This window comes from Macaca fascicularis, chromosome 9, assembly GCF_037993035.2.
Source record: "Macaca fascicularis isolate 582-1 chromosome 9, T2T-MFA8v1.1".
In the NCBI taxonomy this organism is placed as follows: Eukaryota; Metazoa; Chordata; class Mammalia; order Primates; family Cercopithecidae; genus Macaca; species Macaca fascicularis.
The window spans coordinates 110,317,415-110,331,856 of record NC_088383.1 but is presented as its reverse complement, the minus strand read 5'-3'; the positions used below and the strand labels follow the sequence as shown (position 1 = coordinate 110,331,856).

Sequence of the window (14,442 nt, the reverse complement as noted above, 5' to 3'; positions counted from 1 at the left end):
GGCCGAGGCAGGTGGATCACAAGGTCAGGAGATTGAGACCATCCTGGCTAACACCGTGAAACCCCGTCTCTACTAAAAATACAAAAAATCAGCCGGGCGTGGTGGCACATGCCTGCAATCCCAGCTATTCAGGAGGCTGAGGCAGGAGAACTGTTTGAACCCAGGAGGCGGAGGTTGTAGTGAACCAAGATCACGCCACTGCACTACAGCTTGGGCAACAGAGCGAGACTCCGTCTCAAAAAAAAAAATGCTAGAGCTGGGTATGGTGGCTCAAGCTTGTAATCCCAGCAATTTGGAAGGCTGATGCAGGAGAATCACTTGAGGCCAGGAGTTCCAGACCAGCCTGGGCAACACAGCAAGACCTTATCTCTACAAAAAAATAAAAAATTAGCCACGTGTGGTGGCACAAACCTGTAGTCCCAGCTACTCAGGAAGTTGAGGTAGGAGCATTGCTTCAGCCCAGGAGTTTGAGGCTGCAGTGAACTCAACCTATTGATGGCAGAGCTGCGCCCTAATAAAATAAAATATACGCTAGAAAGTAGGCGAGATTTAAAAAATATTTTAGGCTGCAAGTGGTGGCACGCACCTGTAGTCCCAGGTACCAGAGAGGACGAGGCAGAAAGATCACTTAACTCCAGCCTGTATTCAAGGCCAGCCTGAGCAACAGAGCAAGCAAGATCCCATCTCTAGAGGCCAGACACGGTAGCTAATGCCTGTAATCTCAGCACTTTGGGAGGCCAAGGCAGGTGGATCACCTGAGGTCAGGCGTTCAAGAATAGCCTGGCCAACATGGTGAAACCCCGTCTACAAAAATACAAAAATTAGCCAGGCATGATGGCAGGTGTCTGTAATCCCAGCTACTCCGGAGGCTGAGACAGGAGAATCGCCTGAACCCAGGAAGCGGAGGTTGCAGTGAGTTGACATTGTGCCATTGCACTCTAGCCTGGGCGACAAGGCAAGACTCCATCTCAAAAAAAAAAAAAAAAAAAAAATCCCATCTCTAGGCTGGGCATAGTTACACGCCTGTAATCCCAGCACTTTGGGAGGCTGAGGTGGGCAGATCACCTGAGGTAAGGAGTTCAAGACCAGCCTGGGCAACACGGTGAAAGCCCGTCTCTACTAAAAACACAAAACTTAGCTGCGCGTGATGGCGTATGCCTGTAGTCCCAGCTACCTGGGAGGCTGAGGCACAAGAATCACTTGAAAACAGTAGGTAAAGGCTGCAGTAAGCTGAAATTGCACCACTGTACTCCAGCCTGGGTGACAGAGTGAGACCCTGTCTCAATTAAAAGTTTTTTAAAAAAATAAGAGATCTCTTTTCAAAGTTTATTTTCTAATTTAGCAATAAATAATTCTAAAACTACTCAAAGTAGGAGTTTTACTCCACAGTTAATAATTCACTTTTGATAATTTATGAAAATCTACTATAAACATAAATTTAGAAAATTAGCAAAAAGAGGCCGGACACGGCAGCTCACGCCTGTAATCTCAGCACTTTCGGAAGCCGAGGCGGGCAGATCACCTGAGGTCTTCGAGATCGGGCAGATCGGAAGTTCGAGACCAGCCTGACCAACATGGAAAAACCCTGTCTCTACCAAAAATACAAAATTAGCTGGGGCGTGGTGGTGCATGCCTGTAATCCCAGCTACAGGGGAGGCTGAGGAAGGAGAATCACTTGAACCTCGGAGGCAGAGGTTACAGTGAGCTGAGATGGCACCATTGCACTCCAGCCTGGACAACAAGAGCGAAACTCCATCTAAAAACAAAAACAACAACAATAAAATTAGCCAGGTGAGGTGGCGCACGCCTGTAATTCCAGCTACTTGGGAGGCTGAGGTAGGCAAATCACTTGAACCCGGGAGGCAGAGGTTGCATTGAGCCAAAATTGTGCCACCGCACTCCAGTCTGGGCAACAGAGTGAAACTCAGGGTATCTCAGACAAAACAAAAAAAGAAAATTAGCAAAAAGAATTACCACTAATTTCATACCCTAACACCTATAAGAGTATCCATAAAAGAAACTGTTTGAAAGCTAATTTAAACTGGGAATAAAGTATACACACAAACTCTGACAACTTAAACTAAGAACTGGTTTCAGATGTTCATCCCACCACCTGGTAATCAATTTCACTGATGTAAAGAAAATTCCACTATAGTGAAACATCTGACAATTTATTTTAAAATGTAATCTGTGTTTAGATACCTATGTTTTTCGAAGTAATTAAGCAAGCTTACTGAATCACATTAATTCACCCAGTATTATGTCTACAATGACATCATTAAGGGAAGTCATGCAGGAGATCATGTCAGTGCCTTCCAAAGTTAACCTCAAAAAAAGAGATGCCTGCTAAACATTCCTAGCATTATGACCCACAAACTTGGCTGATACTATTTTTGTTTTTAGCCTGAACATCCAACTAGCATAGCACCCATGGTAGCAAGTCTCAAAAGGTGGCCCCCAGCAATTCCCCCTTCCCTGTTTATGCATGCCACCCTTCCTATCAATAGGTAGAGATTATTTCTCCTTCCTCTGTAGTCCGCCTTGACTGGCTTTGATCCACAGTGACATTCTTGGACTTCCAAATCTAGGATTTAGAAGATTGGCAGTCTCTACTTCCTGTCTCCTGGAATGTCCTTTCTTAGAACCTTGCCACCACACTTTAAGGAAATCCAAGCAGCCACGTAGAGAAAGGCCCATATAGAGGAGAACTGAAGGTCTTTAGCCCTAGCTGAACTCTCAACCAGTGGCTAGCCATGTGAATGCGGCCACTCTGAACATTTCAACCACGCCCACACCTCAGCCTATACCAAGTGAAGCAGAAAAACCATCAGACTTGAGGGGAAAAATAAATTGGTTTTTTTAACCTAAGTTTTGAGGTGGTTTATTAAACAGCAAACATTTACCCTTTATACTGTTTCACTTATCTATCACCTCTACAAATAAAACTTATATACATTCTAAAATTATTTCATCCATTTCAAGCTACTCTACTTGATTCTGGGATTGGCTGGACAAGAATATATTTATCCTGTTTTTAAAAATAAACATGGCTCAGCAAGGTGGCTCACGCCTGTAATCCCAAACTGGGAGGCCAAGGCAGGAGGATCCCTTGAGCCCAGGAGTTCAAAACCACCCCTGTCAACAAAGGGAAACCCTCATTCTCTACAAAAAGAAAAAAGAAAAAAAAAAAAACAGTAAAGTGGCGTGTGCCTGTAGCCACTTGAGAGGCGAAGGCAGGAGGATCACGTGAGCCTGGGAGTTTGAGGCTGCAGCAAGCTGTGACTGCACTCTAGGCTGGGCAACATAGCAAAACCCTGTCTCAAAGGTGAAAACAAAAATAAAGTTCAAATTCCTCCTCAGCATGTCTTTTCACCCCCTATCTTAAATGCGCGTGCAGGTGTGTGTGTGTTTTGGGGCCTATATTCCCTTAATCATTTTCATTTCTCTTCTTAGGTTCTCTTCAAGTTTCCGTTTATACTTTTGTTAACCAAAAAAGTATTAAGAAAGGTCCTTGAGGACCTGCTAAAGCTGAATGAGAGACATTAGCACATAAGTTAATGTAAACGGTTGCTTTCAACACCATTTACTTGTTTTTAAAAGTTAAACATTCTGCTTAAACTATTTAAGATGAGCTTTAAGTCTCGATCATGGGTGAATTATGGTCATCTCTGAATCAGCAGTCTTATTAATCGGATTTTATTGTAAAATTATTTATCAAGGCACATTAGTATAGCAATGAGCAAATCTGTGAGAGTATCCATTTCATTTTGTCATTTTAAACTAATTTTACATTTGTTTAAATCATGACATCTGTATCTGTATAAAAGTTGTCATTAGTGATTCATAATTGAGGGAAAGGTTAAGACCAGAACAAAGCCAAATAGTAACAAAAATGTCGGTTTGATTAAAAGGATAGTTCTTCCACGTGTACTGTGCACTAATTATTTGATGCTGGCTCAAATATCTTCTTTTTTTTTTTTTGAGACAGAGTCTCACTCTGTTGCCCAAGCTGGAGTGCAATGGCACGATCTCAGCTCACTGCAACCTCTGCCTCCTGGGTTCAAGTGATTCTCCTGCCTCAGCCTCCCAAGTAGCTGGGACTACAGGTGCGCACTACCACGCCTAATTTTTGTATTTTTAGTAGAGATGGGGTTTCACCATCTTGCCCAGGATGGTCTCGATCTCCTGACCTCGTGTTCCACCCACCTCAGCCTCCCAAAGTGCAGGAATTACAAGCATGAGCCACCGTGCCCCGCCAATATATTTCTTTCTTAAAATTGACTCTGAATACATCAACACGTTATAGCAGGGTAAATGGCATCAAAAGGAAGTTGTGACTTACTCAGATTCATAAGACTTACTGCAGTGAAAGAGAATACCCAATTTCAAACTCTCCATTCTGTTTCTTTTATTAAGGTGTCATTCTGGTGACCCTATTCTAGTTGACCTTTTCTCAAACAGCAGCCAAAACAGCAGGCAAGGTCAATAATGAAAGTAACTAAAATTAAAAGAAAAAACTGGCTCCTCCCTATGGAAACTAATTCAAGATTTAGTAATGTGTGGTGCCCTAAAAGCTGCAACTACTACATGGTCATCTCCAAGTCCACTTTAACTCAACCAGGAGGCCATTATCAAAACATAACTCACTGGTACAAAGCACAGATTAAGTAGCTGAAAATGTTACTAGGCTGAAGTCTAACCGAGAGTAAAAAGGATGACCTCATGTCTCTTTATGATCTGTAAATCACATTATTCCATAAATCTGACACAAGCGTCAGGATCAGCATTGAGTCAACCCTCTGCTGGGCGCTGCGGCTCACATCTGAAATCCCAGCACTTTGGGAGGCCAAGGTGGGTGGATCACGAGGTCAGGAAATGAGACCATCCTGGCCAACATGGTGAAACCCCATCTCTACTAAAAATTAGACGGGCGTGGTGGCCTGCACCTGTAGTTCTAGCTACTCGGGAGGCTGAGGCAGGAGACTCGCTTGAACCCAGGAGGCGGAGGCTGCACCACTGCACTCCAGCCTGGGCAAGAGACTCCGTCTCAAAAGAAAAAAAAAAAAAAAAGGATTCAACCCTCTAGGAAAACAAAAATAAGCAGTAACAGTTTTCTGACTTAAGTCTAATAACTTTCACTTACTTCTAAAGTCCAGTAAAATTTCAAGGTCTCTTCTTCATATTTAGAATTTTAATGTTGGGCAGAAATCCAAGAACCTTCTTCAGGCTCAGTGAAATTTTTTTAACGATACCCTTGAACTTTAGGTGTTTTTGAAAACACTAATGCAAAATAAAGTTTTAGTGAATTTGATTAGTTTCCAAAAAACTATTCTTATAAATGGGGCAGTTTAAAGCCTAAAATTCAATTTCGTTAGTATCCACGTTTATCTGGATTTGTTATGGTATTTTAGGCAAAGATACAAAATAACTATTTTTTTAAGCAAAGGAGTAAGATTTGGAGTGACAAGTCACAATAACTTCTGAAAAGGCAAGACTTGACTGCAAATAATATCAATGTCCCTAAGGCCACCTGTTAAGCTTAAAGTCTATGCATTCCATCATTCTTTAGTCGTAACCACAAAGTCTGGTTTCACACCTAGGAAATACAAAAAGCATCAGATTAAAAGCATCAAATATCAGACTAGACAAGTTTGCCAAAAATAAGCATAGCAAAAAGAAAAGCGTGATACAAAGTTAAAGAAATATGTTCCAAGGGATTTAAACACACCCACAAAATCCAATCTTTGCTCACACTGTGCTTCAACCTAAAAGTGACAGGTAACCACAAATACTGACTTATTCCTGACTGACTTCCCTCTACCTACCTCCAACCTTTCTATCTCCTAAATTTCTCAACTGATCTCATCACTTCTTACGGGTCTTTGCAACTCTCATCTCCGCGGCCTTTCCTTTCCCAGAAAATGATACAAAGCACCTGGCCTCCACATTTTACGGTCCCACAATTTACCTTTAAATTTTGTTTTGCTGGCCGGGCGCGGTGGCTCAAGCCTGTAATCCCAGCACTTTGGGAGGCCGAGGCGGGTGGATCACGAGGTCAGGAGATCGAGACTATCCTGGCTAACATGGTGAAACCCCGTCTCTACTAAAAATACAAAAAACTAGCCGGGCGTGGTGGCGGGCGCCTGTAGTCTCAGCTACTTGGGAGGCTGAGGCGGGAGAATGGCGTGAACCCGGGAGGCGGAGCTTGCAGTGAGCCGAGATCACGCCACTGCACTCCAGCCTGGGAGACACAGCGAGACTCCGTCTCAAAAAAAAAAAAAAAAAAAAAAAATTTGTTTTGCTTACCCTATTAGATACTCATTTTGACCCAATCTCCTGTACCCATGTTTCCCTGACCAATCTGCCTCTTACTTTTCATCACCTTGTCCTTACTATAGTATTTAGCTTCTCCTTTCAAAGTAGCGTTCTGTACCTCTCTCCCTGACATTTGTAATTCTAGTTTACAGTCAACACCCTTTCCCCCTCCCAGGGACTGTCATTATAGCCCTAGGTACTCATTCCCAGTCCTTATCTTCCTTGAGGCCTCTTCCCTTCCAGAGTTTGTCAACAGTAGTTTGGCCAAGCTGGGATTCCACCCTCAAGGCAAAGGCTATCCTCCCTCCCTCATTCTACAAAACTATAAGCCTCTCACCAGCCCTAGCGTTCCCTCCTCCACCCTTAAATCCATCTGCATCCAGCCCTACCCGTTCCCCTCTACCTACCATATCTGTCTTCACTTTATCCCGCGCTCCCCTTCCCCAGTTCTGAATGCACCTCCTCTCCCGGGCCTTACCGGTAACCCTGACACTGGAAAGGCCCCGCCAGCGGCCTCACGGCGTTTCTCCACAGAGCTTCCTCCGCTCTTCAGTAACAGTCCCCACGCCCCTTTCCCTCCAGGGCCCCGCGCGCCGCTTGGAGCCCCCTCCTCGATTAAGCTCCCGCTGTCACTTGGCCTCTCATCCACAAGATGGCGGAGCTGCTGCCCCCACCCAGGGTCCGCTCCGCAACCCCTAGCCTCCTTTCTGGAGCTCCCATCCCATGCCTCCAGCTGCCCCGCCGCCAGCCTTGGCCCAGGGTCCCGCTGCCTGGTCCCGCAGTGGGCGGGCGGCACAGGCCCGAGCTCAACGACGCCGCCAACGCCAGCGCCTCCGCCGTTCCCCGGCCTCCACCGTCTCCTCACCATAAACTTGAGTGCTTTCTCTTGCAGCACCGCCTCGGCCGGGTCCATAATCGCCAAGGCCACTGGGTCCGCTCTCCGCCGGGGCCGCCCCTTTGGTGCCAGGCCGCAGCCAACGCAGCGCCCGGATCCCGCCTCCTCTTCCTTCCCCCCGCCCTCTCTTACCTCTCAGGCACAGGCTTAGGGGCCAAGGAGAATCGGCTTTCTCAGTACGCAGGCGAAAGCCCACTGGCTCACGGGATTTGTAGTTCTGGAGCTTCCCGCAGAAAGAAACTGACGCTACGCGGTGAACCGCAACTCCCACAGTTCACTGCGGCAGCGTTGCGGTTGCCCACAAGCCAGATTTAGATAACTTGTCATTAAGCATAGGAAATTGGCTGATGGGAATTGTAGTTTACAGCCTCTAAGGATTAAAAAACGGGAGGGGCACGGGTGTCTCCGTGGTTACCGAGCGACGCCAGTAGCGGCTTGCCTGACGTTTGATATCAAGATGGCGACCAATGCCTTACCTGTAGCCCAAATACTAAGAAAAACTATGGCAAGAATCAGGGGTCCTAGGGCCTGCCTAACTGTGGTTTTAGGGAGCTGAACATCCCCAAATTTCATATATCTGGCGTCTGCAGGTTTGCTACCCAGAGTAGCTGGGCCAATGGGCACCAGGCAGCAGCTCACAGACCAATGCAGAATTTCAAGGTCCTCCTAAGCTATCGCCACCCACACTTCTCCCAAGGAATCTTTTCTCCCCTACAGCAAGTCAGGGCCGAATAGAACCCGGCTCAAGAAATTCTTGGTGTTGAGAGCTCAAAAAGCGCATAGCTTGCTATTGCTAACTGTGGGATATAAGCCCTGCACTAAGGGTCAAACAGGTACTTACAAAAGTCCTTCAATGGTGGAATATAATGGCCTCCAGCAAATAAAGCATATAAATATTTTCTTTGGCCTGAAAAGGTACAATATGGGTTTATTTTGTAAATTGGGTCTACCTTAGGAGGAGAAAACTCTAGGGTTCGGTTAAAAGTGACTTAGGGCCAGGCAGGGTGACTGATACTTGTAATCCCAGCACTTTGGGAGGTCGAGGCGGGTAGATCACCTGAGGTCAGGAGTTCGAGACGAGCCTGGCCAACATGGAGAAACCCCCTTCTCTACTAAAACTACAAAAATTAGCCGGGCCTGGTGGCACACGCCTGTAATCCAAGCTACTCGGCAGGCTGAGGTATGAGAATTGCTTGAACCCGGGAGGCGGAGGTTGCAGTGAGCCGAGATCACGCTACTGCACTCCAGCCTGGGCAACAGAGCCAGACTCTGTCTAAAAAAAAAAAAAAAAGTGCGTTAGATTGTGACAGCCTTGTACAAAATATCTGAATTTATAAAATAATTGAACTAGGAAAATACTTTTTCACTTATAGGAAAAATCTCCATTTTAAACCATCTTATTCATTCAGTCATCCAACAAATAGTAAGCATATAACCATGTGCAGACATCATCTCAAGAAGGAGGGATTCATCACTACTTGGGTGGCCAAAATCTCAGACTTCACCCCTATACAATTAATCTGTGTAACCCAAAACCACTTGTACCCCAAAAACTATTGAAATAAAAATAAAATTAATTAGACAAAAAGAAAAAGAAAAGGGGATTCATTGATGAACAAGACAGACCCAGTTATTTCTTCGTGGAGCTTACTCTTCCACTCTGTTGATACTTTGTCCTAGCCCCTATGTCCACAAAACTCAGCATGATACTTAATACATAATAGGCTTTCAGTTAATAAAAAGTTTTGCTCTTGAATTTAAAAAAAAATTCTACACAAGTACAAAATGGAGAAGACTTCAAACGCATTCGTATGAAAACTAGCTGCCGGGCGCGGTGGCTCACGCCTGTAATCCCAGCACTTTGGGAGGCCGAGGCGGGCGGATCACAAGGTCAGGAGATCGAGACCACGGTGAAACCCCGTTTCTACTAAAAATACAAAAAATTAGCCGGGCGCGGTGGCGGGCGCCTGTAGTCCCAGCTACTCAGGAGGCTGAGGCAGGAGAATGGCGTGAACCCGGGAGGCGGAGCTTGCAGTGAGCCGAGATTGCGCCACTGCACTCCAGCCTGGGCAACAGAGCGAGACTCTGTCTCAAAAAAAAAAAAAAAAAAAAAAAGAAAAATAGCTGGAAGTTTTCAGAGGACTAAGGCAGTAACATGATGGAGTTACAAAAAATAAATAAATAAATACATAAATAAATAAACAAACTAAAAGATGAGGTGGGATGATGGTGCAGCCACAGGAAAAGAGTATTCCAGGCAAAGGTAACTGCATTTTGGTGATTGATTCTGAGAACCAAAACAAGGTCAGTGGGACTTTAGAGGAAGAGTGACCCTAGATGAGACTGCAGTATGGGGCTCTATAGGTAAGCCATTATTTAGGTGGCATAAACTGGTCAGATGAATCAGCTGACATGCTTTCTAACTGGCATCAGGGCCTGTACCTTACCAGCTATAAAATACCTTGACTTTCACTCCAGCTTATAGGCCAAGTTAAGGCATTTGGACTGTATCCTGAGAGCTGTGAGAAACTAACTGAACAATTTTAAACATGGTCAGATTTGCGTTTTCAGAAAATCAGAGTCCAGGGTGGAGGAGAGATTAAAATGGAGCACAGCTGGAAGCTTGGGGAAAGGATTATGGCGTTGCTGAAATCTTCCTGGGAGAGATGATGGCAGCTTGAATGTGGTGGTGAGAACAGAAAGAAGTAGATGGATTCCAGAGATACTAAGGAGATAGAATCAGTTGAGTATAGTGATTAGATGTGTCATGGATGATGTCAAAAGGATGTGTCCAAGATAACTTCTATGTATCTGGCTCAGGTAACGAATGAAGGATTCATTTTTTTTTTTTTTTTTTTTAAAGACAGAAAGCAGAGTAGAAGGAGCAAGTGGTAGGAGGATAATCAGTTCTCTTTTTGGACTTATTGCTTCAAGGTGCCTGTGAGATTTCTAAGTGGATTCAGATGTTGGGGAGGCCATTGAATATTCGAAACTGAAGTTGGAGAGAAAGACCTGGGCTACAAATAGGGATTCCAGCATATGGGTGGTAAATGAAACCCCACTCCCGCTTCTTCCCCTGAAAAGAATGAAATCACGTAGGGAGCCGGGTGTGGTGACTCACGCTGGTAATCCCAGCACTTTGGGAGGCCAAGGTGGGTGGATCACCTGAGGTCAGGAGTTCGAGACCAGCCTAGCCAACATGGTGAAACCCCATCTCTACGAAAAACACAAAAATTAGCCAGGCGCAATGGTGCTTACTCAGGAGGCTGATGCAGGAGAATCGCTTGAACCTGGGAGGTGGAGGTTGCATTGAGCCGAGATCACACCACTACACTCTAGCCTGGGCCACAGAGCAAGACTCTGTCTGAAGGAAGGAAGGAAGGAAGGAAGGAAGGAAGGAAGGAAGAAAGAAAGAAAGAAAGAAAGAAAGAAAAAGAAAGAAAGAAAGAAAGAAAGAAAGAAAGAAAGAAAGAAAGAAAGAAAGAAAGAAAGAAAGAAAGAAAGAAAGAGAGAGAGAGAGAGAAAGAAAGAGAGAGAAAGAAGGGAAGGGGAGGGGAGGGGAGGGGAGGGAAGGGAAGGGAAGGGAAGGGAAGGGAAGGGAAGGGAAGGGAAGGGAAGGGAAGGGAAGGGAAGGGAAGGGAAGGGAAGGGAAGGGAAGGGAAGGGAAGGGAAGGGATGGGATCACTCAGGGAAAGCATAAACAGTGGAAAGAGCAACAGGCCTAGGACAGCATTCTGAAGAACCGTAAGATTTACAGGACAAGCACAGGAAGAGGAGCCTACGAAGCTACAAAGGAGCCCAAGAAGTGACCAGAGAGGTAGCAGGAAAGTCTGATGAGTGAGGATCATGTTGGCGGGGGGTGGGTGCAGATGCCATACTGCAGCATATTGAAGAGGGAGGTGAGGATATGAAGACTGCTGAGTCTCTTCTTTGCAAAACGTGGCTGTCAAGGGAAGGAGAGAAAAGCTAGCACAGGGATTAGATGTAGAAGCTGGGAGTCTAAGGAAAGCATTGTTTGTTTGAAAGAAGAAAGATTTTAGTTCAAAGGAAATTGAGGTGGCATGGCAACTAAATGCAATGAATGATCCCTGATTGGACACTGGAACAACACACACTGGAACTGACACTGATACACAGCAGAGAAAACAGCTACAAAAGGCATTAATAGGACTGGGTGTGGTGGCTCACACCTGTAATCCCAGCACTTTGGGAAGCCAAAGCAAAATGATCTCTTGAGCCCAGAAGTTCAAGACCAGGTTGGCAACCTGGCAGGACTTTGTCTCTCTTTTTTTTTTTTTTTTGGAGATGGAGTCTCGCTCTGTCGCCCAGGCTGCAGGGGCGCGATCTCGGCTCACTCAAGCTCTGCCTCTCAGATTCACGCCATTCTTCTGCCTCAGCCTCCCAAGTAGCTGGGACTACAGGTACCTGCCACTTCGCCTAGCTAATTTTTTTGTATATTTGGTAGAGACGGGATTTCACCGTGTTAGCCAGGATAGTCTCGATCTCCTGACCTCGTGACCCGCCCGCCTTGGCCTCCCAAAGTGCTGGGATTACAGACGTGAGCCACCGCGCCAGCCTAATTTTTGTATTTTTAGTAGAGACAGGGTTTCATCATGATGGCCGGGCTGGTCTCAAACTCCTGACCTCAAGTGATCCACTTGCCTCGACCTCCCAAAATGCTGGATTACAGGCGTGAGCCACCATGCCCCATGCCCGGCTCTTAAAAATAATAATAATAAAATAAATAAAGACATTAGTGAAACAGGGAAAAACTGAATATGGGCTGTGTATTAGATAACAGTATTTTATCACTGTTAAGTTTTCTGAGTGTGATAACTGTGAGAATAAGAAAATCAAAGAATGTCTTAGGTGATACATGCTGAAGTATTTAGGGTGAAATGTTATGATACCTGCAGCTAACTCTCAATTGGTTTAGGAAATAAGAGAGGTGTCTATGTAGAGTGAGAGAGAGAGAGGGAAGGAGGAAGGGAGGGAGAGAGACAACTAAAGCAAATGTGGCAAAATGTTAAGAATTGGTGGATCTGGCTGGGTGTGGTTGCTCACTTTTATAATCCCAGCACTTTGGGAGGCCAAGGTGGGCGGATCACTTGAGGTCAAGAGTTCCAGACCAGCCTGGCCAACAAGGTGAAATGGCATCTCTATTAAAAATACAAAAAATTAGCCAGGCATGGTGGTGTGTGCCTCTAATCCCAGCTACATGGAAGGCTGAGGCAGAAGAACCTCTTGAACTCGGGAGGTGGAGGTTGCAGTGAGCGGAGATTGCATCACTGCACTCCAGTCTGGGTGACACAGAGACTCTGTCTCAAAAAAAAAAAAAAAAAAAAAAAAATGGTGGATCTAAGTGAAGGGTTGTGAGAATTTGTTGTACTCTGCAACTTTTCTGATAGTTTGAAATTTTCCAAAATTTAAATTTGGGAAATAAAATGAAGTGAGAGACTTGAGCATATTTAAATGCTGATAGAAAGGATCTATTAGAGAAATGCTAAGGATAAAAGAAAGACGATAATGATGGCAACAGTTCCTGAGACGACAGTACAGAAAGGGATCTAGGAACAGATGGAGGGATTAGCCTCCTCTGAGAGACAGGAGGAGGAGCGTATGAGGACAAATGCAGGTAAGTTTAGAATTGGAGGAGAAAGGATGAAGTAGTCCCTTCTTTTTTTTTTTTTTTTTTTTGAGATGGAGTCTTGCTTTGTCACCCAGGCTGGAGTGGAGTGCAGTGGCGCAATCTCTGCTCGCTGCAACCTCCGCCTCCCTGGTTCAAGCGATTCTCCTGCCTCAGTCTCCTGAGTAGCTGGGATTACAGGAACGCACCACCAGGCATGGCTAATTTTTGTATTTTTAGTAGAGACGAGATTTCACCATGTTGGTCAGGCTGGTCTCGAACTCCTGACCTTGTGATCTACCTGCCTCAGTCTCCCAAAGTTCTGGGATTACAGGCATGAACCACCGCACCCAGCCGAGGTAGTCCCTTCTGATAGGTATTGCAATAGGCAACTAACAATTTCTGCCACACAAATAAATGAAATTTTTGCATTTTCTGTTCTTCTGGATTATGTTTTTCCCTTTTATTGGCACAAACACTGGAAAAGTCTCTTTTCTTTTTAAATTAATATTGTTTTAGATTGACAGATTGTAATTGTATACATTGATTGAGTGCCAAGTGATGCTTTGATATATGTATAGAATGTGGAATGATTAAATCAACCTAATTAACATATCCAGTACCTCACTTACTTATCCTTTTTGTGATGAGACATGTGAAATTCACTCTTATTTTGAAAGATACCATACATTACTATTGGTTATAGTTACCCTACTATGTAACCCGGCCAGAATTTCCTTCTTTTAAAGGCTGAATAGTATTTTATTGTGTATATATACCACATTTGGCTGGGCGCGGTGGCTGCTGTTTGTAATCCCAGCACTTTGGGAGGCCAAGGCAGGCAGATCATGAGGTCAGGAGACCGAGACCATCCTGGCTAACATGGTGAAACCCCATCTCTACTAAAACTACAAAAAAATCAGCCGGGCATGGTGGTGCATGCCTGTAGTCCCCAGCACTTAGGAGGCTGAGGCAGGAGAATCGCTTGAACCCAGGAGGCGGAGGTTGCAGTAAGCCAAGATCGTGCCACTACACTCCAGCCTGGGCGACAGAGCAAGACTCCATCTCAAAACAAAAACAAACAAACAAACAACACAAACAAAAAGGCCGGGCGCATGGCTCATGCCTGTAATCCCAGCACTTTAGGAGGCCGAGGCAGGTGGATCACGAGGTCAGGAGATCAAGACTATCATGGCTAATGCGATGAAACCCCGCCTCTACTAAAAGTACAAAAAATTAGCTGGGCATGGTGGCGGGCGCCTGCAGTCCCAGCTACTCAGGAGGCTGAAGCAGGAGAATGGTGTGAACCCGGGAGGCGGAGCTTACAGTGAGCCGAGATCATGCCACTGCACTCCAGCCTGGGCGACAGAGCGAGACTCCATCTCAAAAAAAAAAAAAATATATATATATATATAAAATATATGTATATATGTGTGTATGTATATATATGTGTATATGTGTGTGTATATATATATATATCACATTTTCTTTATCCATTCATCTGTTGATGGATACGTAGGTTGATTTCATATCTTGGCTATTATGAATAATACTGTAATGAATATGGGAGTGCAGATATTCCTTTGACGGACACGCTGATTTCAAT

General features: G+C 45.0%; 1 protein-coding gene across 9 annotated transcripts in view; it reads right to left on the bottom strand.

Moving 5' to 3' along the window:
• Positions 1 to 7,385, bottom strand: part of BTRC (beta-transducin repeat containing E3 ubiquitin protein ligase) — a 206,923-nt gene extending 199,538 nt beyond the window's left edge. For 4 of the 9 annotated variants that reach the window (XM_005566236.4, XM_005566238.4, XM_005566239.4 and 1 more), the window contains exon 1: positions 7,181 to 7,347. In XM_005566236.4, coding sequence (XP_005566293.1) covers positions 7,181 to 7,228 — 48 coding nt within the window. In that variant the 5' untranslated portion in view covers positions 7,229 to 7,347. Of the gene's footprint in view, positions 1 to 5,968; positions 6,267 to 6,793 lie in introns of those variants that run through there. The other 5 variants (XM_045361411.3, XM_065521306.2, XM_005566241.5 and 2 more) reach the window with 3 other exon arrangements.
• Positions 7,386 to 14,442: the final 7,057 nt, after the last annotated feature.